Source organism: Peromyscus maniculatus, chromosome 20 (genome assembly GCF_049852395.1).
Source record: "Peromyscus maniculatus bairdii isolate BWxNUB_F1_BW_parent chromosome 20, HU_Pman_BW_mat_3.1, whole genome shotgun sequence".
Lineage (NCBI taxonomy): Eukaryota > Metazoa > Chordata > Mammalia > Rodentia > Cricetidae > Peromyscus > Peromyscus maniculatus.
Genome location: NC_134871.1, coordinates 46,859,722 through 46,884,755, shown reverse-complemented (window position 1 = coordinate 46,884,755; position 25,034 = coordinate 46,859,722). Strand labels below are relative to the sequence as shown.

Genomic DNA, 25,034 nt, shown 5'->3' with positions numbered 1-25,034 from the left:
CAATGTCAACTGGAGCAGTCTTTCCAAATTGTTACTCTCGGCTGTTTCCAAGAGGAATCTGCCCTATGATGGTGGGACAGAAAACCTCCTAAGGAATTCTCCGGAGGACTAAACATCAGTGCAGCACATTTACGTCATGAACCTAGCTATCCAGACAGGTTGAAAGGCTGTGGTGACTTAGAGGACCTGGGTTCCCTGCTCAGTGCCCTCAGTCTCAGTGAGAAGTCTCTAGGAAACAGAAGGCCTGGAGGTGTTTTGCTGATCAAGCATAGGATAAAGACAGGATGACTGTTCTTTCAACCCAGTAGAAACCAAGATTCTGACAAAACAGATGCAGACGACAGGACCAGGACCAGCACAGACAGCTTTGATAACCATCCACCTAGGAGAGGCAAAGATCATTTTGAAGACAAGTATTGATATGGTTAAGATTAAGACCAGTACTAGGATGGGCCTTGGGGTACTAGGATGGGAATTGTGTTTTGGGATGGGCATTGGGCACTAGGGTGGGCATTGGGCACTAGGATGGGCATTGGGATACTAGGATTGTATTGGGCACTAGGATGGGCCTTGGGGTACTAAGATGGGCACTGGGTACTAGAATGGGCATTGGGTACTAGGATGGGCATTGGGCACTAGGGTGGGCATTGGGCACTAGGATGGGCCTTGGGGTACTAAGATGGGCACTGGGTACTAGAATGGACATTGGGCACTAGGATGTGCATTGGGTACTGGGATGGGCATTGGGTACTAGGATAGGCCTTGGGGTACTAGGATGGGCATTGAGCACTAGGATGGGCATTGAGCACTAGGATGGGCATTGAGCACTAGGATGGGCATTGAGCACTAGGATGGGCTTTGGGGTACTAGGATGGGCATTGGGTACTAGGATGGGCATTGAGCACTAGGATGGGCATTGAGCACTAGGATGGGCATTGAGCACTAGGATGGGCTTTGGGGTACTAGGATGGGCATTGGGTACTAGGATGGGCATTGGGTACTAGGATGGGCATTGGGTACTAGGATGGGTATTGGGGTACTAGGATGGGTATTGGGTACTGGGATGGGCACTGGGGTACTAGGATGGACATTGGGTACTAGGATGGGAATTTGGGTACTAGCATTGTCATCAGGGTACTATGATGAGCATTAGCCAGAATATGGATGACAATGGGCCTGAGATTGACATGATTCCAGGGGCTGCAGAGACCATGACTGAGGCTATGACTCCTTGACAGGCAGAGGAAGAGGAGCATTTGGTAGTGGATACTGTAGGGTGATGACTACAGGGGAGTCAGGAGCCACCATGAGACCAGTAAGAAAGACAGGATGACAGGGTATGGAGCCCCAGAGATGATCTCTCTCTCTCTCTCTCTCTCTCTCTCTCTCTCTCTCTCTCTCTCTCTCTCTCTCTCTCTCTCTCTGAATGATTATAGATGTGATGATAGAGGTCTCCCCACGTGACCCAACCTGAGTCAAAAGCCTCAGAGTACTCCTGAGGAAGAAGGCTCCTCTTTCAGCACTTCCTGGTCCAGCTGAGTGGATTCTGTAGAGGAGCAAAGACAGTTGACCCAGTTGCTGGAGAAGAAAACGGAAGAGCAGCAACAGAGAGGGCAAGACGAGCTGCAGCCTCAGCTGGATGAGCCAGAACTGGACCACAGGTCCAGAGGGGCTGGGGACATGTAAGTTGGGGGAACTCAAAAGCATTTCATCTCATCCACCAGAAGCCATGGCTTGAGGAGTCACTGCTTTTCTCAAGGGAATCATCTCTGACATCTTTGATTTCTGGTCCTGTCCACCATTTCCTACTGCCCTCCCCTCTAGAGGTCAGAGTATCTCAGCTGATGGACTGGGGTGGTGAATAGAGTGTAAAAAGGGGGATTTGAGCTGCAGTTCCTCAACCTTGACTTGGGTGTTTTCAGGTGTCTACTGTAAAAGGCCTCCAGACCTTAGCACAATTGACTCCATGATGGAAGCACCACCATTCAGGTCATAAAACTCAGCATGTAGACAGCATCCCCTGACAAAATGGAAACAAAGACTTAATCTATCAAAGTCTCTAGTTCTCAGAAAGTCCCTAAATGTACTAACCTTGCTGTTTTACTTCTGTAGTTCTGCTCCTGGTTAACTGTTCTAACTGAAGAATGTCATCCCAGGATATGGTTTTTGTGCTTAAAAGCTCACCCTGAGAAAGGCTCAGTGCTACACTGGGATCTTGAACACCCAGTGTAGTCACTGGCTGGCCCATAAAGACTTCTTATTGGCACAAACCTGTGTCTGAGTAGTCCTCTCTGGTGTCTACCCCACAATACTATAAGTTCCTTTGCTGGAATCGCACACCAGTGTTCGGGTCTATCATGTGACCTAGACGGTGTGTGGTTTTCTGCTTAGGAGAGTTGGTTTCATGACTTCCTTCCAGAGTAGACAATAATGGGAAGAACGCTTGAAGGTCTTGGTTTCCTTGGCAACACTGCAGCTTGACCTGTGTGCTTTGATGTGCACCGCTGTAGGCACCAGCTCCAAAGATGGCAGCTGTTCCTGTTGCAGGAAGTCAGGGAGCCTGCAGGGAAATGGTTCCCTGGTCTCCAGTGTGAGCCCTAAGCCTACTGTGCAGGAGCGTTGGTTTAGTGTGCTGCTGCAGTGGGCACAGCAAACCGCTGATCCAGTGGACTTGATGGCCAGTAGCTAGAGAGTGGGCTTTTAGTGAGAGACCCGGGGTTGAATGTGGTCATGGACAATGAAAGGTAGTTTGTCCTCTTTGTTTTTCTGCAGATAATTGCATCCAAGAGAAAGTGGTTCTGTCCCACTCTCCTACTCTGTTAAAATAAAACAGGGGTTGATTTAAGCTCCTGAATATATGTAAAACTTGTACAAAGGTATCTTCTGTGAAAATGACTCACAATCTGTAGACATTAATTAGGAGATGCCTTGAGATGTAAAACCCTGTCCTTTGGGTTGAGAGATTTTTGGCTTTCCCCAATTAAATTTACTCTTTAAAGATAAAAATAAAGATTACAGCTGGGTCATGCGGACGCTGTCGCCGGTTTGGTCGCATGCCACCATCTCTTGTGCTGCTGGTTGTTTCTTATTACATTTTCCCCCAGAGGTCAGCAATATTTATTTAACCAAATTTATGGATACCATGTAAGCAGAGTCAGTGGATTTGAGGTATCTCTCCCCTACCTCCTCTTCTTCAGTTGAGTTTCCAAGGATCACAGGCTCAGTCTCATGATCCCAAACTAGCTAATATATCCATCCCACAACTTGTTTGACCTCTTACTCAAACACAGCTTCCTTTCTCTCCTCAAGTCAACTACTGACCCAGGCCCACACATGGAGAATAGTTTTAACTTCATTGGTCTGTCCTGTCACCCTGTCCCCTTCATGGGCTGGCGACTTGTCAAGAGCTCTACCCACTGTGCAGTCACCACCCCCATCCTCAGCACCATCCTCAGCATCTCCATCATCGTATGGGAGCTGCCTGATGGTCAAAGGGGGAGCTGGTGCAGCTGATGCTGGACAGAAAGGACTGTGGCTCAGAGCACATCGTCCTGTGGGGAGGGAGGACGTGGAGCCTCCTACTCCAGCCCTTCTGTTTCCCTGGCTTCTCATTACTTGCTCCTGCACAGCCCTCTCTGTTCACACCCACAGACCCCACTGTGTGGTTTTAGACCCATTCGCCCATCTCTAGTCCGCTCTGGTCCCTCGGTTCAGGCTGCTGTCACATCTTTCTTTGACGCTCAGGCCGTCCATATTAACTCTACAGTGAGACACAGAATGACAAACACCTCAACACTTGGTTCTGTGGACTCAGCCCCACACTCTCTGCTTTCCAACCTTCACTTCTGGTGCTGTGATAAATACCTGACAGAAGCCAGTCCCTCGGCTTACAGTCCCTGGCTGTCTGTAGTCCATCATTGTGAGGAAGTCAAGGCAGGAACTCAAAGCAGATAGCCACAGTGCATCCACGGTCCAGAGTAATGAGAAATGAATTCATGCATTCATGCTTATTAGTGCTCAGCCTGCTTTCCCTTATACAGTTCAGAACCCATACCCAGAGAATAGTGCCCCCTTTGGTGGAGGAATTTACCCACCTCATTTAGAGTCATGCAGAAAAATCACTCCCAAGCATGCCCACAGGACAGCTCAAGCTAGACAATCGCTCACTGAAACTCTCTTCTGACATGATTCTAGGTGGTGTCAAGATGACAGTTAAAACTAACTACCTCATTCCTCCTCTAACAAGACTTCTCGGTGCCTCTAATCTGTCTGGATCATCTCCACAGACCTCCATGTACCTGGAGGAGGCTGTCACAGGCACCTAGAGGGTCTTGTGAATCTGGGCAATCTCCGACAACTTCTCCTCCAGCTCCTGAGCCAGGGCCCGGAGTTCTTCGGCCGACTCTGATTTTGCTCCATCGTATAAATGCATTGAGTCCCTTAAAAGGAAATACACATCCAGCGCAAGGAAGACACCTGCAACAGTGGCCCCTCTGATTCTGGCTTTTTTAGTCATTGCCAGAGCAGTGCCTTCAAAGACATTCTGCAGCTGACTAGCTCGTTGGGCAGGGATTCCTCCAGTTGTCACGAGGAGCTTGGCATCTGCCACTAAGTGAAGGTTGGCTCTGGCTGCTCTAATGGCGCGGATGTTTTGTCCCAAGGTTTTCAATTTTTTGCAGAGACCATAGGCGCTTATAGCAAGTTTAAATGCAATCTTTCCCAGGACAAGAAGCTTCTTCATCATGTCCATGGTGTCTGACATCAGGCGCTTGGCTTCAGCCTCATCTGACCACTTGCTTGTTTCTTCCACAACTACAGTGGCAGCACCAGTCACAGTAGCCACCACCCCCAGCCCCAACCCAGTGGCTGAGAGCAGCAGACTGCCCCCTGCTGTCACAGGAGCCAGAGTTATACCCAGGATGCCCAGGCCTCCAGAGGCAGCGCTGGTGATGTTGGTCACCACATTGGAGATGGTACAGCCCCTGTGCACCTGGTCAAGATGGTCAGCCAGAGCTCGGAGCTTCCTAATGTTTCCCTCCAGCTTCCCTTTCAACTCAGGAAAAGCTTCTAGAAACCTCTTCCTGTCCTGCAGCTCTCGTTGAAACCGCTCTTTGTCCTCCAGGCCTGGGAGCTCTAGGAGCAGCTTCAGAGCCTTACACAGTTCAGCTTCCTCATCCCTGTAAAGAAGAGGTCAGCGCATCAGGAAGAAGGCTTGTTTGACTGTAGGATGGGCCCCCACGACCTATCTCCTTCACATCACAGTGTTTAGTGTCATAGAACCAATGGGAAGGTATTTCACTACATGCAGGACTCTGCATTCCACAAGGAACATTGATGATCACAGGCACTCCATGGTTCTTAGTCCATAGGTGTCAGTGTGTGAAGTCATGTGAAGACACACATTAGTGACATGCCCATGACAAAGAAGCCTCTACTTCTAAATATTTGCCCAGTGGGGACTCTAGATGAGCATAGGGATGCAGGATTAGAGCAAAACTGGGGACATTCTGGGGGTCCCATGGAGATGACCTGGACAATTCAGCCTCTGTCACCAACACCTTCCAGGCTTCATCTTTGGCCAACAGGAGCTGCAGGTCTCTTCTGCTTGCTGAGTCCTGCAGATACTCAGTGACTTCCTGGATGAAGTGTCTCCTCCTCAACACTAGGAAAGAAACAGAATGAGGTCTGAGGACAGCATGGAAGAGTTTAAATTCCAAAAAGTGTACGGTATTTAACAGCCAAGGTATTCAGCATCTGCCACTGGGTACCTGATGGAGTCAGCAGTGCTGGGGAATGAGTTGTAACCTTCAATTCATGTATAAAAAGCCTTATGGCAGCAACTAGTTTTAGAGATGTATTATTAAGAAAGTGAGGTAATAAGGATTAGGTGATGTCATAAATATACATCCTTAACCAATGAGAGTGTGGTACTGATTAAAAAAAAGAATAGATACTATATATATATATAATGTCATATCTATCTATCTATCTATCTATCTATCTATCTATCTATCTATCTATCTATCTCAGTAGTTCTCAATCTTCCTAATGTTGTGACCCTTTAATATAGTTCCTCATGTTGTGGTGACCCCCAACCATAAAATTATTTTCATTGCCACTTCCTAACTGTACTTTTGCTACTGTTATGGATCATAATGTAAATATCTGTGTTTCCTGATGGTCTTGGGTGACTCCTGTGAAATGGTTGTTTAACCTCCAAAGTGGTTGAAACCCACAGACTGAGGACTGATGATCTATCTACTTACCTGTCATCACTGATCTCGGTGTCTGTGTGTCCTTCCTCCTCTTGGTCCCTTCCCGCCTCTCTGTCCCCAAACACACAGGAGAGGCTGTGTGCAGACTCTCAGTTAGCAGGCTGCTGCTACAGACCAGGAAGAGTGTCCTCACCACAACCATCCTGCCATTCCTTCACTGTGGACTTTGGCTTTCAGAACTGAGGAAAAATTAGGTCCTTGGTTCAAGCCCTCAGTGTGAGGGATCAGGGTATGGCAGCTGGGAGACTCCTACACCAGGGAGGTGTCATGGTGCTGTGCAATGAAAGGAAATGTCTTCTGCTCTGAACAGTTGAAGGGTATCTCTTTTAGTCTCAGAAAGTGACAACTTTGCAAAGTGACTTCCCTCTGCCTGGCTCTTACATGTCAACACAGGCACCAGAGAAGTGAATGGGACTTTCAATTCCTCCTCACAGGGTTGTGACATTAGTTTGTTGGATAAAGGCAGCAGGTCAAAGAAAACAGGATTTGCAATGTCAGAATTATTTGCTTGTAGGAAGAGTAAGGCTAGTGTGGTGGTTTGAATGAGGATGGCCCCCATAGGCTGATATATTGGAATGCCTGGTCCCCCCTTGGTGGATCTTTTTGGGAACTGTGGCCTTGTTGGAGGAGGCATATCACTGGGGATGGCCTGTGAGTTGTCAAAAAGATGATACCATTCCCAGTTAGTTCTCTCTCTCTGTCTCTCTGTCTCTCTGTCTCTCTGTCTCTCTCTCTCTCTCTCTCTCTCTCTCTGTCTCTCTCTCTCTCCCTCCCTCCCTCCCTCCCTTTCTCCCTCCTTCCCTCCCTCCCTCCCCCATGCCTCCTTCCCTCACCCCACCCTCCTGTTTGTGGATCAGACGGAAGCTCTCAGCTACTGCTCCAGTCCATTCCTGCCTGCTGCCATGACGGTCATGATCTCATCCTCTGAAACTGTAAGCCCAGATTAAACACTTTCTTCTATAAGTTGCTTTAGTCTCGGTGTCTTAGCACAGCAATGGAAAAGGAACTAAAACAGCAGCTATTCCTAGGGAGTGGGCTATTGCTGTGACAGGCCTGACCATGATGTTTTTTGATGAATGTGGAAGACTTTGGGGCTCAGGACTAGGAGAGTGGTTGAACATAATGAGTGGGGGTTACGGGGCCTCCTAGTAGGAGCTGGGAAGACAACAGTGCTGAGATCAGGTGGTCCATGGAGGTCCAGCTCAAGATGTTTCAGAGGGGAATAATTTTAGCAACCAGGCTAGAAACCATTTTTGTGATATTTTGACAAAGAATCTGTCTGCTTTCTGCCACTGTCCTATGAATCTGCCTGAGGCAAAATTGAAGACTTTTTGGATTAATTATATTGGCAGAGGAGACTTCAAGCAGACTGATGTTGACTCTGCCATTTGGATATTATACAGATCTACAACTAAAAAGAGCCAATGAGCACCGTTTCTCTATGGCCTCTGCATCACCTCCTGCCACAGGTTCCTTACCTCCTTGAGTTCCTGACATGAAAGCCTTTGTTGATGAACTATGAAGTGGAAATGGAAGTGAAAGAAAGCCCTTCCTCTGAGGTTGCTTTGGTCACAGTGTCTGATTACAGCAGCAGGAACCCTTGCTCATACACTCACTGTAGTGAGATTTTATAGGAGATGAAGGGCTTATTCACAGGAACAACCAAGCATGTGAAACCTGGTATGAGCAAGATCACAGACAGTGTTCTCCTGTGTGCTGGGGAATTTGGATTGTCCTCAGACTTTGGGGGTTGTCACTAAGTCACATGACCTGCTGTGCTCCACTTTTTCAGGCTGTCCTAACCTCTCTGAGAGGTAAAGGGGGGGAGAAAGGGATCCCTGAGCATGCCCCCAAGACAGCCAAGAAGAGAACTCCTTATACACAGGTAGGGGAGACCCCCATTACTCCATTTTGGGGACTTTTTTTCTATCTTGAACTCAATACGCTCTCAGTGTGGAGGTCCAAGGTTCTAGACCACACTCAGGAAACATAGAAGAGAAGTTCATACCTCTGGAGGCCATGAGGGCTTCAGGGTCCCTGGCGGCAGAAGTGGGGTCTCTCTCTGGTCCTTCTCACAGGTATCTGTGAATCCTGGCTAAAAGGGAGAGAAAACCCAACTTTAAGATGGAGTGGGGACAGCCTCAACAGAGGCTGGTGTCTCATGGTTCTCTCTGGATAGCAGAGCAACTAAGGTCGAAGAGTGACTGGCCCTGGCTCTCCTGAGTAAGGGTCAGTCCCAGGCCTCTCCTCACTCTTCCCTCACACTAGCCAGAGCAGAGCCCTCCTGTCCTGGTGGGTCCATGGAACAGAAGATCACCTGGAGACAGCCATGAGTAGGGAGTTATCTTCTCTGGAGAGATGAGGAAAAATGTTCTGGCACCTAGGGTGGGAACTGTGTGTGTAGCAATGATGATAGCCAATGTTAACTGAAGGAATATGGTACATGGGTCTGGGCTGCCACGCTAGGGCTCATGACAGTGAATAGAAGAAAAACCCTAAATCTGCAAATTTGCACTGTCTTGCTGCATGAAGACACCTTATTATGGTGCATCAAGAAGATCCGGCCAGAAACAAAAGCTGGTGCCTGGTCCATCCTCTGACCCCCCAACCTGCTACTGTGCACTACATCAATACCTATCTCTGTAAGTCCTGTCTGCACAGTAAGCTGCTCTAGTCTCAAGCATACGGAGGCACCTTACCTTGGAGAGAAAGAATGAGTGCTAGTCTTTGCTGAGTACAGCTTGACCTCCTGCGTTGTGTCTACAGACAGGATTTTCACAGATGCAATGGACACAACTGGCCCTCACTTTCCACCACACACACCTAGACACTCCTTCAAGCTTCCCATTCAAAGCCCTGATCCTATGGTGGGTTCTTCCTACTGCCCTGGTCCAGCTTTGGATCTCCAAGGTTAGCCTTTGCCATCACCTAGAATAACCACCACAGGCTCACTGATGATGGGAGTGTCCCTTCACCTTTGGGCAGGAGAGCACAAACCACTCAGAACCTGCTGCTTCTGTCACGTGGGGAGTAAGGACTGAAGCCAGGCAGTGGCAAGGCACCCCTGCCAGGACACCCAAAGCTTCCTTTTGCTCCCTTACCCACAGCTGCCCTGGCTATTCCCAGGCCACTCCAGGTTCGGCTGCAGGTCTTAATTAACCTCAGTAGGACAGTGACTGTGAGGGCTACAGGTGCCTGGCCACCCAGTGTGGAAGCCATGCTCCCCGAGTTTACCCTTTCTTCTGGACCCTGTTTCTTCCAGATATAATGTCCAGACTTGGAGTCGGTAATACAGTGACTGAGTGACCCAGCTGTGAGCATCCAGACACAAAGGGTTGATGGTGAGGGTTCTTGCTAAAGGCACCAGATGACAAGAGAGCTGGTGTCCCTTTCCTGTGTCCTGTTTCATAGGCTACAGGACCCCAGAGGCTGCTAGAGAGAAAGACTGGCATATGTAGTAATCTTATCCTTGGGTGAAATCTCTACACTCTGAGTTTCCTGTTTCTGTGTGGCTCTGAGCTGGTGGCAGAGCCCAGTGGTAAAGCCCTTGTCCAGTGCAAAGGTCCTGGGGCTGACACCTAGTACCACAAAAGAAATCAGGGAAAGAGGAGAGAAAGTGCAGCTGTCTTCATGCTTGCCTTAAGCCCTCCTACTAATCTGCAACACACAGAACCTCTTAGCATTGGCTTCCTGTGGATGTGAGACAGGAGGACGTGTAGCTGGCCCTAGCCCTTGCCTTCCGATGGCCAGCTGAAGCCCACGCTGGGCATCTCCCCTCCCTAGCAGTGCCAAGCTCTCAAAGTGGGGTAGAATAAAGACTCTCAGTAAGTCACACTTCCCTGTGGGTGTGGTAAATCTTCCTAGGGCAAGGAGACAGGGCTCAGGACAGCATGAACCCGAGAATCTTTAGTTAGCTCCCAGTGTCAAGTTCAAGGCCAGTCACCGTGGACAGAGGGCCTTCTTCCTACTGCAGTCCCTCCCTTCATTCCTTCCTTTCTCAGTCTCCACAAGCAGCTGATAGGACTCCAGGACTATGCTAAGTCTCTTCCTCACAGGAAATGCCACCCAGTCCTATGTGGTGCCAGGACCAGCTAGGACTGCCTCATTCCATGTGCCCAACCTGCCACTCTCTGGCCTCTGGGGACATTCTTTGGACGCCAAGCCATTAGCTTCTGAGGACACAACTCTATTCAAGGAAATGGCGTGCATTAAAAAAGATAATAGTCTTAAAGTTTCTAGGACTTTCTGCTTTTACAGACACAGAGATAATCTCCTCTAACCACACCTGTGGTCTGGTCTTTGACCTTGCAATTACAGGGTTCACAGAGCTGACTATGTGGTTGTGCAACCTGTCCTGCCCTGCCCCACATGGTACCCCACCCACCCAAACACACAGGCCAGCCTGTCTTCCTTCTCCACCCCTCACAGGCTGGGCAGAGGCTGGGGAGGGCCAGAGGAGGCAGTCCTGCCAATCACCTGCTCAGTCTGCTTCACAGAATCCTCAGCAAGACCTAGATTTCCCCAGGGCTTCACACAGCCACATGCTCAGAGACACAGTGTGTGGCATAACTTGCCAGTGGCCATGGCTGTGTCAGAGCAACAGCAGGTGGTAACTGAAGTTCAGGTGTCAGCCCCCCAGAAGAAAAACTCTCTGATGGGAATGTCTCACTTAAAAAAGGCTTGTGAGAATACAGACTCCAGAATGTCATTTGTTTCTGCTGTACCTTTACATGCTTTCCTCTGGTATTTGATAGGATGTATATGTATGCGGGGAGTCCCCCATTACCTGTATTGTAGTGTGTTTATCTCAGGAAAACACCCTGATCTACTGGGCATTTATATTCTGTGGATTGTCAGAAAGATGATTTCCTCCTTCAGCTGTATTGTCTAAATGATAGAGTTTTGGGGTATAAAAATAAATAATTGGGATATGTTTCATAGCTAAGGCCTATTGCTCCACACGAGGCCTATGAGTCACACTTTGGAGATGCTTTAGATCACAGTTCAGATTTATGATTTAGGAAAATATTAGAGTAGGAGCCAGGCTGGCTAAAATTCCTTTCACTAGACCAGATGCCTTGCTAATAGTTTTTAAGGTAAACTGTCCCAGACAAGCAAGAACACACAGCTAGGTTGTAAATACAAAAACAGCTCAGTTATTTCTATCTGGAAAATGATTAAATTCTTGCACCCATTCCTGACCTCAATTTGTGAACATAAATTCTGACTAGTCAAGGCTACAGAAAATAATTTGACTCTGTAGCCCCAAATGAGGACTGCAGGTGTTCTTGGATAATCAGAAGTTAAACACAGGGCAGAAAATTCACTAAGTTTTAGGTCTTATGGTCATGTCTTGTGGGAAATGTCAGCTGAGCTGATATTACAAGATATACAGTAACCTGGCCCTGAACTAGAGAGGCCTGACACCCTTAGCCTGTCAATCACCAGGCAACTTTGTAATGTAGATGAAATCAGAATTTATGACTTCTAATTATAGAGTGTTAGTTCAAAATTGTTACATAGTTGTTGGTTAGTTTGAACTGCCTTTCCCCTGCCTGGAATTTTTTTTTTTATTTTTCTAGACAGGGTTTTTCTGTGTAGTTTTGGTGCCTGTCACAGGTCTCACTCTGTAGACCACGCTGGCCTCAAACTCACAGAGATCCACCTGGCTCTGCCTCAGGAATGTTGGGATAAAGGCATGCGCCACTGCCACCGGCCTGGGACTTGTTTCTATCTATAATCCTTTACTTGGGAAATGGAAAGTACCTTTTTATGGCCTTTGTATTGCGTGAGAGATTCTGTTAGAGTATTTAAGCAGCAGAGGGAAAGGGAACAAAGGAACAATGAGAGAGAACATCACAAGAGATTAAAGAAAAGAACCATCAAAAAAGTACGTGAGTTTTTCCTTCCCTACAACCCCTCAGATAGAAAACTCTTAGCTTCACTGATGCCGTGGATTTCTTTCAAAACCCTGAGCTGCCTTGTAGGATGGCACTCTAGACAGCGTTAATCACTCTTGGACACCTTGAATCCCCCAAGTCAGTCAACATTTGTCGCATCTGATCGTGGCAGCAATAGCTACTCAGTGCCAACCTCAGAGTGCATAGGACATGTGAACCAGTGAGCTCTGGGTTGCCTACCTTCCCCTATACCCTTTATTCCCTCCATTTCCAAAGGAGTGGGGACCCACAACAGCCACCGTCCTCTAGGAGCCTGTTATCAAAGTCTCAGGCAGACTGGCACTTCAGCAGAGCCCAGAGAACCTTGGTGATGTCTTCTCAGAGTTCCCACCCTTTCTGGTGCTTATGGCTGAGAGGGAGAGAGGGACAATCAGAGCCGGCATAGCTGCAAGTCTATTCTGTGTCCTGGGCTGATGTCTGACCTTGACCATCTTTCTCTTCAGGAGTGGCTGGGAGGAGGAGCAGGCAGGGGAGCTTAAGAGGTCCCCAACTTACCTAAAAATCTTCCCCTGGCTGATCTGGAATCTTCCCGTGTGCATCAGCTCACTAGCTGCACATCAGTGTCCCGATAAGAAGCAGCTGCCTGCTGGTTATACCCAGCAACCAAAAGTGAAAGTCTCCCTTTGCTGAGCAAGGTCAAATCCACACAATTGTATGGCCACCTGTAGGGAACCACCCACAGTCCTACCCTCATGGACGACCCACAGAGAGGAACAACCTTAGCTTTACATTCCAAGTCTTTCTCAATGATGTCTTGAATGCGACTTCTCTGTGGACTTGAAGAAACAACTGCCATGACAGATTGTGGGAACCTCCGTAGATCACCCCCTAAATGACCCTACTCTGTCCATGCAGTCCAGCGAAACATTTCTCTCTCCTCTACCTTGACATGGCCCTTTATCCTGGGGTCTGTTGATGCAGACAGGGGTGCTACTGTATTCAGCAGTGGTACCTGGAAATCTGCTTACATGGCTTCTGCCTCTAGCCCCTGTTCTGTATCTGGAACCATTATACATTGCATCCTCTCAGAAGCCCTCGATATCCTCCAAGGCAGACTCCTTCCTTCTTCCTCTTTTGGCTCCTAGAGTACTTGAGGTCAAAGTCCACTCTGGCTCCTCCTGTCTATAAACTGACATAGCTTGATGGCTGTGGAGCAGTCCTGCTTTGCTCCAGGCAGAAGGAAATTTATACAAGGCTGGATCACAGGGACCAAATGACCTTTGCATTACAGTGGGCATCATCCCATACATATGTCCTTGGGGCTTGATGGTCATCCCCATCCAGCCTCTCAGAGAAAGGTTCATGGCCCTGTTACAGCCATGGTCTGTGTTGATGTCCATGGCTACTGATTCCACTGAAGCCCCAGAGGATAGGGCTGTACAGAGTTTTCCCCGCCTCTCACTGGCTGCAACACTAGGAAACTGGTCCTGCCTCATACTGGCTGAAACACTCAGGAGAAAGGGTCCTACACCTCATCTGGGCAGCACAATAGAGCTGACTCTGTTTGCAGGGTCATGGGTGAGGTGGCCCTGAAGGCATAAGAATAGGTGGGAGAGCAGGTTGCACCCCTCTTCTCTGCCACGTGGTGGCATGCATAAGAGAAAATTGCTCTTCTCTCCTCACCCCTAACAACCTGCAATAGGTGGGGGAGCTATCCAATCCCTCACCAGCTGCAGCACTTTCAAGAATGAGCCCTGCACCTTGGCTGGGCAGCACAGTAGAGTTGACACTGTAGACAGGGGCTTCGGCAAGCCAGTCCTGAGAGATGAGATTGGGATAACTGGTACTGCATCCTTAGTCTGGGGTGTGGTGGTGGCGGCAAGGGAAAGATACCCTTATGACAGCAAATGATTTTAGAGATGTGTCTTTTGGAAAGAGAGGTAATGTCACAAATATATATCCCTAATCCATGAGAGTGTGGTACTGATAACAAAAAGAATAGATATCATATGTATAATGTCTTCTCTCTCTCTCTCTCTCTCTCTCTCTCTCTCTGTCTCTCTCTCTCTGTCTCTCTCTCTCTCTCTCTCTGTGGTTCTCAGCCTTCCTAATGTTGTGACCCTTTAATATAGTTCCTTATGTTGTGGTGACCCCCAACCATAAAATTATTTTCATTGCTACTTCTTAACTGTACTTTTGCTACTGTTATGGATCATAATGTAAATATCTATGTTTCCTGCCGGGCGGTGGTGGTGCACACCTTTAATCCCAGCACTCGGGAGGCAGAGCCAGGTGGATCTCTGTGAGTTTGAGGCCAGCCTGGGCTACCAAGTGAGCTCTAGGAAAAGGCACAAAGCTACACAGAGAAACCATGTCTCGAAAAACCAAAAAAAAAAAAAAAATCTATGTTTCCTGATGGTCTTTCCTGATGCTGTGAGATGGTTGTTCAACCTCCAAAGTGGTTGAAACCCACAGATTGAGGACTGCTGATCTATCTACTTACCTGTCATCACTGATCTCTGTGTCTGTGTGTCCTTCCTCCACTTGGTCCCTTCCCGCCTCTCTGTCCCCATGCACACAGGAGAGGCTGTGCGCAGACTCTCAGTTAGCAGGCTGCTGCTACAGACCAGGAAGAGTGTCCTCACCACAGCCAACCTGCCATTCCTTCACTGTGGACTTCGGCTTTCAGAACTGAGAAAAAATTAGGTCCTTGGTTCAAGCCCTCAGTGTGAGGGATCAGGGTATGGCAGCTGGGAGACTCCTACACCAGGGAGGTGTCATGGTGCTGTGCAATGAAAGGAAATGTCTTCTGCTCTGAACAGTTGAAGGGTATCTCTTTTAGTCTCAGAAAGTGACAACTTTGCAAAGTGACTTCCCTCTGCGTGGCTCTTACATGTCAACACCGGCACCAGAGCCAGTGAATGGGACTTTCAATTCCTCCTCACAGGGTTGTGACATTAGTTTGTTGGATAAAGGCAGCAGGTCAAAGAAAACAGAATTTGCAATGTCAGAACTATTTGCTTGTAGGAAGAGTAAGGCTAATGTGGTGGTTTGAATGAGGATGGCCCCCATAGGCTGATATATTGGAATGCCTGGTCTCCCCTTGGTGGATCTTTTTGGGAACTGTGGCCTTGTTAGCGCTCTCTCTCAATCTCTCTCTCTCTCTCTCTCTGTTGGTTAAGTGGCGGCCATGCCGACGGAGGAGATTGCTGGATGTATTATTGACTGAAGAGTCACAAGCCATGGTTTCCTTTCTAGAGCTTTATTGGGAGGGAGAGGGAGAGGGCGAGGGCGAGGGCGAGGGAGAGGGAGAGGGAGAGGGAGAGGGAGAGGGAGAGGGAGAGGGAGAGGGAGAGGGAGAGGGAGAGGGAGAGGGAGAGGGAGAGGGAGAGGGAGACCACACTGAGAGGGGAGAACACGGAAGGAGAAAGTGTGGAAAGACAGGGCAGGCACAGAGAGCACGCCTGCTTTTTAGGCTGGGACAGGCTAGTGATGTAATTAAAGACAGAATCCTTACATCCTAGACTTTCGCTTATTATTTTAAAAAAAAGCAGGTAGATGGGAATAGGGGCATCATTTTTCTCAAAAGCTGCTTCCAGCTGACTGTTGGACATCAGATGGCACTTTGGGGAGTCTTCTGAGGTAGACAGGCATTGTGGGATGCTGTCCGTCATCTGTTTGCTCTGGAGACATGTATCCCTCTTGGCTGTGACTGGGAACCTTCTCTCTGACAAGATGTTGGTGACATAGAAAAGAAAGAGAAAAGAATATTATTTTATGTTGACATTTATCTGAGGTAGATCCAGCCTGTCCAGATGGATTTTGAAATATGTTAAGCTTTATTAGAGACAGAGTATTTTAAAGCACCTGTTTCCTTTACTAGTTCGGTATCCAGGAGATAGGTGATCAATTGTTAAAAGCATCTCACAGTAATAGATGTTTATATTAAAGTCTTTTTATAGCACCCAGATGCTTTTGGGTCTGGGGGTGTAAATACCTTTAGCTGTTACAGTTCTTACTTGATGATTTCTGGACTCCAGTTCTGTGGTGGTCCTGTATCATTGGCTGAACAGTGAGTTAGAACAGGGAACTAGGAAGAGAAAAGCTTGTGGTGCATGAGAACTTACTTTTTTTGAAATTAGGGACAAGGCAAAGATCAGGACCCTGTCTGTATGCACGTGAGAAACACAGGCAGTGGATCTGGAGTGAAACAATGAGCTCTTACCTTAGCTGGAAATCTTTTCTCACTAAGTAACTCTGAAAGTGCAATTAAATCTGGTGAGGTGGTAAGGCTGTCCTCTGTACCCGACAATAAAAAAGAGGTGGCATCCCAAAACTCCCAGGACCAAGTCAGTGGCCCTGGTGTCCAGAAGGAAAGAAACGGATCACTTCTCTGCTGCATTCTGGGTTCTGTGCCATGTCTGTAGCCAAGCCTAGGTCTGCTGGAGGTCTTAGTTTGATGTACCCATGTGTCTTGGTACCTAGGGGCAGTCAGCTGACTCTTTGTCTTTCTAGGTGGCACTTTTTTTTTTTGGTTTTTTGAGACAGGGTTTCTCTGTGTGGCTTTGTGCCTTTCCTAGAACTCGCTTTGGAGACCAGGCTGGCCTCGAACTCACAGAGATCTGTTTGCCTCTGCCTCCGGAGTGCTGGGATTAAAGGTGTGCTCACCACCACCCAGCTTCTAGGTGGCACTTCAAACAAGGCTGTTGATGGCCTGGCAGGCCATCCTGTGGCCTTTTCCCTCACATAAAACAGGGACCCAACAGCTTTTGGGAGTCAGTGAGTGCCAGCACTTGGCAATTTTGTTTTGGGGCTTTTATCTTTTCCCTGGCACACCTTAAATGCCACAGATGACTCTTTTGCCTGTTGGGTCAGGACCCTTGCTTTCCAGATGCTTAAGTTTTAGTTGGGGAGGTCTGGGGAACAAGAAACGGATTTTACTCTGTGTCCTGAATTTTTTTCCCTGATGATTGATGGTATAAGGACAGCTTTAGGAAGATCTGCCAGGAGGCAAACTATAAACCGATCCTTTTGGAAGACTTGTCTGAGGCTATAAGCTGATTTTTGACTTAAGAGTCATCCTGACAACTGTAAATTTATTTGTATGGATTTTAGCCACTACACAGACCTGTCTGTGTCTCTCAAGGCAGTTTGAGAATGAGTGGGTGGAGTTAAGGTGAGTTAGGGCGAGAGTCATAGAAGCCGCCCAAGCCCGCCCATGTGAGCCCGCCCACTGCCGGCGGAAGTCAGACAGAAAAGGTTGTACATGGCAGAGACATAAATGGGGAGGAAGAAGGGTTGAGAGCTTTAAGAAAGCTTGGGGATAAAGTAACTCTTTCATTTGCCCATTCACCGGCAGAAGTTCCCACCACACTGTTATGCAGCCAGATTTATGAGTACAGCGAAGCTGTTATGCCACCAGATTTACCAATACCTGCCCCTTTTTTCTATGGTTTTTGCCCATTGTTGGCAGAAGTTCCCACAAAGCTGTTATGTGACCAGATTTACAGGTACCCGCCCCTATCCACCAATGTAAGTGGTAAATGTATCTGCCTCTTTGTCCCATGGCTGTAGCTGAGAGAAAAATAAAAAATTAAAATAACAAACGGGGATCAGACTCCAATCTTGGGCATCCCCAAGGAGTGAAGAGAGATCTATGAATCAGCTCAAGTTACCCGTCCTCTTCGTCAAGGGATGGGAAGGGATGCGGCTGTGCTGCAGTTGGTCCACAGTGGTCCGAGACACCATTTACTCCCTTGTCAGGAGCGAAAATGTGCCTGCCGTTGCCAGCACACCTGAGGACAAACCCCCGGGTGTCCGTCACAAAGAATATAGGTCAGACTACAGCCGCAAGAACGGCGGACTTTCTCACTGTGGTGAAGAATCATGGCGATAGCAGTAATGGTAGCTCTGTGGGGGTCCAGCGGAGGCGAGGGACGCATGTGCGCTCACGATATCCCTGTCTCGCTGAATGGGAGAAGAGGCGGCAAGCGGCAGTGGTCACAGCAGGTCCTTGGTGGTCTATAATGGCACCAAATGTTGGTTAAGTGGTGGCGCTTGTGGCTGGCCGCCGCCCGCGGTGGCCATGCCAATGGAGGAGAGTGCTGGATGTATTGGTGATGGAAGAGTCATGAGCCATGGTTACCTTTCTAGAGCTTTATTGGGAAGGAGAGGGAGAGGGAGAGAGAGAGAGAGGGAGAGGGAGAGGGAGAGAGAGAGACCGCATGGAGGGGGGACAATACGGAAGGAGAGAGTGTGGAAAGAGAGGTCGGGCACAGAGGGCATGCCTGCTTTGTAGGCTGGGATGCCATTGCAGGCTAGTGACATAACTAAGAACATTATCCTTACACTTTCCCTTCCTCCTTTCCCTCTCCCTCCCTCCATATCTCCCCCTCCTGTTTGTGGATCAGGTGGAAGCTCTCAGCTACTGCTCCAGTCCATTCCTGCCTGCTGCCATGACAGTCATGATCTCATCCTCTGAAACTGTAAGCCCAGATTAAACACTTTCTTCTATAAGTTGCTTTAGTCTCGGTGTCTTAGCACAGCAATGGAAAGGGAACTAAAACAGTAGCTGTCACTAGGGAGTGGGCTCTTGCTGTGACAGGCCTGACCATGATGTTTTTTGATGAATGTGGAAGACTTTGGGGCTCAGGACTAGGAGAGTGGTTGAGCATAATGAGTGGGGGTTACGGGGCCTCCTAGTGGGAGCTGGGAAGACAACAGTGCTGAGATCAGGTGGTCCATGGAGGTCCAGCTCAAGATGTTTCAGAGGGGAATAATTTTAGCAACCAGGCTAGAAACCATTTCTGTGATATTTTGACAAAGATTCTGTCTGCTTTCTGCCACTGTCCTATGAATCTGCCTGAGGCAAAATTGAAGACTTTTTGGATTAATTATATTGGCAGAGGAGACTTCAAGCAGACTGATGTTGACTCTGCCATTTGGATATTATACAGATCTACAACTAAAAAGAGCCAATGAGCACCGTTTCTCTATGGCCTCTGCATCACCTCCTGCCACAGGTTCCTTACCTCCTTGAGTTCCTGACATGAAAGCCTTTGTTGATGAACTATGAAGTGGAAATGGAAGTGAAAGAAAGCCCTTCCTCTGAGGTTGCTTTGGTCACAGTGTCTGATTACAGCAGCAGGAACCCTTGCTCATACACTCACTGTAGTGAGATTTTATAGGAGATGAAGGGCTTATTCACAGGAACAGCCAAGCATGTGAAACCTGGTGTGAACAAGACACCAGACACGAGTTTTCCTGTGTGGTGGGGAGTTTGGATTGTCCTCAGACTTGTAAGTCACATGACCTGCTGTGCTCCACTTTTTCAGGCTGTCTTAACCTCTCTGAGAGGTAAAGGGGGGAGAAAGGGATCCCTGAGCATGCCCCCAAGACAGAGCCAAGAAGAGGACTCCTTATACACAGGTAGGGGAGACTCCCATTACTCCATTTAGTGGACTCTTTTCCTATCCTGAACTCAACATGCTCTCAGTGTGGAGATCCAAGGTTCCAGACCACACTCAGGAAACATAGAAGAGAAGTTCATACCTCTGGAGGCCATGAGGGCTGCTGGGTCCCTGGCGGCAGATGTGGGGTCTGTCTCAGGTCCTTCTCACAGGTATCTGTGAATCCTGGCTAAAAGGGAGAGAAAACCCAACTTTAAGATGGAGTAGGGACAGCCTCAACGGAGGCTGGTGTCTCATGGTTCTCTCTGGATAGCAGAGCAACTAAGGTCGAAGAGTTACAGGCCCTGGCTCTCCTGAGTAAGGGTCAGTCCCAGGCCTCTCCTCACTCTTCCCTCACACTAGCCAGAGCAGAGCCCTCCTGTCCTGGTGGGTCCATGGAACAGAAGATCACCTGGAGACAGCCATGAGTAGGGAGTTATCTTCTCTGGAGAGATGAGGAAAAATGTTCTGGCACCTAGGGTGGGAACTGCGTGTGTAGCAATGATGATAGCCAATGTTAACTGAAGGAATATGGTACATGAGTCTGGGCTGCCATGCTAGGGCTCATGACAGTGAAGAGAAGAAGAAACCCTGAATCTGTAAATTTGCACAGTCTTGCTGCATGAAGATGCCTTATTACCGTGCATCAAGAAGATCTGGCCAGAAACAAAAGCTGGTGCCTGGTCCATCTGACCCCCCAACCTGCTACTGTGCACTACATCAATACCTATCTCTGTAAGTCCGGTCTGCACAGTAAGCTGCTCTAGTCTCAAGCATACGGAGGCACTTTACCTTAGAGAGAAAGAATGAGTGCTAGTCTTTGCTGAGTACAGCTTGACCTCCTGCTTTTTGTCTACAGACAGGATTTTCACAGATGCAATGGACACAACTAGCCTTCACTTTCCCCCGCACACACCAGGACACCCATTCAACGTCCTGATCCTATGGTGGGTTCTTCCTACCGCCCTGGTCCAGTCTTGGATCTCCATGGTTAGCTTCTGCCATCACCTAGAATAACCACCACAGGCTCACTGATGATGGGAGTGTCCCTTCACCTTTGGGCAGGAGAGCACAAACTACTCAGAACCTGCTGCTTCTGTCACGTGGGGAGTAAGGACTGAAGCCAGGCAGTGGCAAGGCACCCCTGCCAGGACACCCAAAGCTTCCTTTTGCTCCCTTACCCACAGCTGCCCTGGCTATTCCCAGGCCAATCCAGGTTTGGCTGAAGGTCTTAATTAACCCCAGTAGGACAGTGACTGTGAGGGCTACAGGTGCCTGGCCACCCAGTGTAGAGGCCATGCTCCCCAAGTTTACCCTTCCTTCTGGACCTTGTTTTTTCCAGACATGAGGTCCAGACTTGGAGTCGGTAACACAGTGACTGAGTGACCTAGTTCTGAGCATCCAGATACAAGAGGTTGATGGTGAGAGTTCTTGCTAAAGGCACCAGATGACAAGAGAGCTGGTGTCCCTTTCCTGTGTCCTGTTTCATAGGCTACAGGACCCCAGAGGCTGCTAGAGAGAAAGACTGGCATATGTGGTGATCTTATACTTGGGTGAAATCTCTACACTCTGAGTTTCCTGTTTCTGTGTGGCTCTGAGCTGGTGGCAGAGCCCAGTGGTAAAGCCCTTGTCCAGTGCAAAGGTCCTGGGGCTGACACCTAGTACCACAAAAGAAATCAGGGAAAGAGGAGAGAAAGTGCAGCTGTCCTTCATGCTTGCCTTAAGCCCTCCCACTAATCTGCAACACACAGAGCCTCTTAGCATTGGTTTCCTGTGGATGTGAGCCAGGAGGACGTGTAGCTGACCTTGCCCTTGCCTTCCGATGGCCAGCTGGAAGCCCACGCTGGGCATCTCCCCTCCCTAGCAGTGCCAAGCTCTCAAAGTGGGGTAGAATAGAGACTCTCAGTAAGTCACACTTCCCTGTGGGTGTGGTAAATCTTCCTAGGGCAAGGAGACAGGGCTCAGGACAGCATGAACCCGAGAATCTTTAGTTAGCTCCCAGTGTCAAGTTCAAGGCCAGTCACCGTGGACAGAGGGCCTTCTTCCTACTGCAGTCCCTCCCTTCATTCCTTCCTTTCTCAGCCTCCACAAGCAGCTGATAGGACTCCAGGACTATGCTAAGTCTCTTCCTCACAGGAAATGCCACCCAGTCCTATGTGGTGCCAGGACCAGCTAGGACTGCCTCATTCCATGTGCCCAACCTGCCACTCTCTGGCCTCTGGAGACATTCTTTGGACGCCAAGCCATTAGCTTCTGAGGACACAGCTCTATTCAAGGAAATGGTGTGCATTAAAAAAGATAATAGTCTTAAAGTTTCTAGGACTTTCTGCTTTTATAGACACAGAGATAATCTCCTCTAACCACACCTGTGGTCTGGTCTTTGACCTTGCAATTACAGGGTTCACAGAGCTGACGATGTGGTTGTGCAACCTGTCCTGCCCTGCCCCACATGGTACCCCACCCACCCAAACACACAGGCCAGCCTGTCTTCCTTCTCCACCCCTCACAGGCTGGGCAGAGGCTGGGGAGGCAGTCCTGCCACTCACCTGCTCAGTCTGCTTCACAGAATCCTCAGCAAGACCTAGATTTCCCCAGGGCTTCACACAGCCACATGCTCAGAGACACGGTGTGTGGCGTAACTTGCCAGTGGCCATGGCTGTGTCAGAGCAACAGCAGGTGGCAACTGAAGCTCAGGTGTCAGCTCACCAGAAGAAAAACTCTCTGATGGGAATGTCTCACTTAAAAAAGGCTTGTGAGAATACAGACTCCAGAATGTCATTTGTTTCTGCTGTACCTTTACTTGCTTTCCTCTGGTATTTGATAGGATGTATATGTATGCGGGGAGTCCCCCATTACCTGTATTGTAGTGTGTTTATCTCAGGAAAACACCCTGATCTACTGGGCATTTATATTCTGTGGATTGTCAGAAAGATGATTTCCTCCTTCAGCTGTATTGTCTAAATGATACAGAGTTTTGGGGTATAAAAATAAATAACTGGGATATGTTTCATAGCTAAGGCCTATTGCTCCACACGAGGCCTATGAGTCACACTTTGGAGCTGCTTTAGATCACAGTTCAGATTTATGATTTAGGAAAATATTAGAGTAGGAGCCAGGCTGGCTAAAATTCCTTTCACTAGACCAGATGCCTTGCTAATAGTTTTTAAGGTAAACTGTCCCAGACAAGCAAGAACACACAGCTAGGTTGTAAATACAAAAACAGCTCAGTTATTTCTATCTGGAAAATGATTAAATTCTTGCACCCATTCCTGACCTCCATTTGTGAACATAAATTCTGACTAGTGAAGGCTACAGAAAATAATTTGACTCTGTAGCCCCAAATGAGGACTGCAGGTGTTCTTGGATAATCAGAAGTTAAACACAGGGCAGAAAATTCACTAAGTTTTAGGTCTTATGGTCATGTCTTGTGGGAAATGTCAGCTGAGCTGATATTACAAGATATACAGTAACCTGGCCAAGAACTAGAGAGGCCAGACACCCTTAGCCTGTCAATCACCAGGCAACTTTGTAATTTAGATGAAATCAGAATTTATGACTTCTAATTATAGAGTGTTAGTTCAAAATTGTTACATAGTTGTCGGTTAGTTTGAACTGCCTTTCCCCTGCCTGGAATTTTTTTTTTTTATTTTTCTAGACAGGGTTTTTCTGTGTAGTTTTGGTGCCTGTCACAGGTCTCAATCTGTAGACCACGCTGGCCTCAGACTCACAGAGATCCACCTGGCTCTGCCTCAGGAATGTTGGGATAAAGGCGTGCGCCACTGCCACCGGCCTGGGACTTGTTTCTATCTATAATCCTTTACTTGGGAAATGGAAAGTACCTTTTTATGGCCTTCGTATTGCCTGAGAGATTCTGTTAGAGTATTTAAGCAGCAGAGGGAAAGGGAACAAAGGAACAATGAGAGAGAACATCACAAGAGATTAAAGAAAAGAACCATCAAAAAAGTACGTGAGTTTTTCCTTCCCTACAACCCCTCAGATAGAAAACTCTTAGCTTCACTGATGCCGTGGATTTCTTTCAAAACCCTGAGCTGCCTTGTAGGATGGCACTCTAGACAACGTTAATCACTCTTGGACACCTTGAATCCCCCAAGTCAGTCAACATTTGTCCCATCTGATCGTGGCAGCAATAGCTACTCAGTGCCAACCTCAGAGTGCATAGGACATGTGAACCAGTGAGCTCTGGGTTGCCTGTCTACCTTCCCCTACACCCTTTATTCCCTCCATTTCCAAAGGAGTGGGGACCCACAACAGCCACCGTCCTCTGGGAGCCTGCTATCAAGGTCTCAGGCAGACTGGCACTTCAGCAGAGCCCAGAGAACCTTGGTGATGTCTTCTCAGAGTTCCCACCCTTTCTGGTGCTTATGGCAGAGAGGGAGAGAGGGACAATCAGAGCCAGCATAGCTGCAAGTCTATTCTGTGCCCTGGGCTGATGTCTGACCTTGACCATCTTTCTGTTCAAGAGTGGCTGGGAGGAGGAGCAGGCAGGGGAGCTTAAGAGGTCCCCAACTTACCTAAAAATCTTCCCCTGGCTGATCTGAAATCTTCCCGAGTGCATCAGCTCACTAGCTGCACATCAGTGTCCCGATAAGAAGCAGCTGCCTGGGCGGTGGTGGCGCACGCCTTTAGTCCCAGCACTCGGGAGGCAGAGGCAGGCGGATCTCTGTGAGTTCGAGGCCAGCCTGGGCTACCAAGTGAGTCCCAGGAAAGGCTCCAAAGCTACAGAGAGAAACCCTGTCTCGAAAAACCAAAAAAAAAAAAAAAAAAAAAAAAAAAAGAAGCAGCTGCCTGCTGGTTATACCCAGCAACCAAAAGTGAAAGTCTCCCTTTGCTGAGCAAGGTCAAATCCACACAATCGTATGGCCACCTGTAGGGAACCACCCACAATCCTACCCTCATGGACGACCCACAGAGAGGAACAACCTTAGCTTTACATTCCCAGTCTTTCTCATTGATATCTTGAATGAGACTTCTCTGTGGACTTGAAGAAACAACTGCATGACAGACTGTGGGAACCTCCGTAGATCACCCCCTAAATGACCCTGCTCTGTCCATGCAGTCCAGCAGAACATTTCTCTCTCCTCTACCTTGACATGGCCCTTTATCCTGGGGTCTGTTGATGCAGACAGGGGTGCTACTGTATTCAGCAGTGGCACCTGGAAATCTGCTTACATGGCTTCTGCCTCTAGCCCCTGTTCTGTATCTGGAACCATTATACATTGCATCCTCTCAGAAGCCCTCAACATCCTCCAAGGCAGACTCCTCTCTTCCTCTTTTGGCTCCTAGAGTACTTGGGGTCAAAGTCCACTCTGGCTCTTCCTGTCTATAAACTGACATAGGTTGATGGCTGTGGAGCAGTCCTGCCTTGCTCCAGGCAGAAGGAAATTTATACA

The 25,034-nt window shown here is 48.3% G+C and overlaps 1 protein-coding gene across 2 annotated transcripts; it reads right to left on the bottom strand.

The window, feature by feature from the left end:
- Positions 1–1,062: 1,062 nt before the first annotated feature.
- Positions 1,063–24,396, bottom strand: LOC102903098 (apolipoprotein L3-like). Of its 2 annotated transcripts, none has more exons than XM_076556227.1 (4): positions 24,156–24,396; positions 19,727–19,813; positions 5,530–5,662; positions 1,063–5,177 (listed from the first exon to the last, which is right to left on the bottom strand). In XM_076556227.1, exons 2-4 carry the CDS (start codon positions 19,737–19,739, stop codon positions 4,322–4,324), a joined length of 1,002 nt encoding a protein of 333 aa, XP_076412342.1. In that variant the 5' UTR covers positions 19,740–19,813; positions 24,156–24,396; the 3' UTR covers positions 1,063–4,321. The 2 variants fall into 2 exon arrangements, with proteins under 2 accessions (XP_076412342.1, XP_076412341.1); XM_076556226.1 differs by lacking the exons at positions 19,727–19,813; positions 24,156–24,396 and adding exons at positions 8,284–8,370; positions 12,731–13,178 and having other exon boundaries at positions 1,065–5,177.
- Positions 24,397–25,034: the final 638 nt, after the last annotated feature.

Bases quoted from the DNA above. Each gene is read 5' to 3' on its own strand.
- LOC102903098 (XM_076556227.1), bottom strand. The intron at 5,178-5,529 runs GTCATCTCCATG...TCTTCTTTACAG, and splicing joins ACAGAGGCTGAATTGTCCAG to GGATGAGGAAGCTGAACTGT.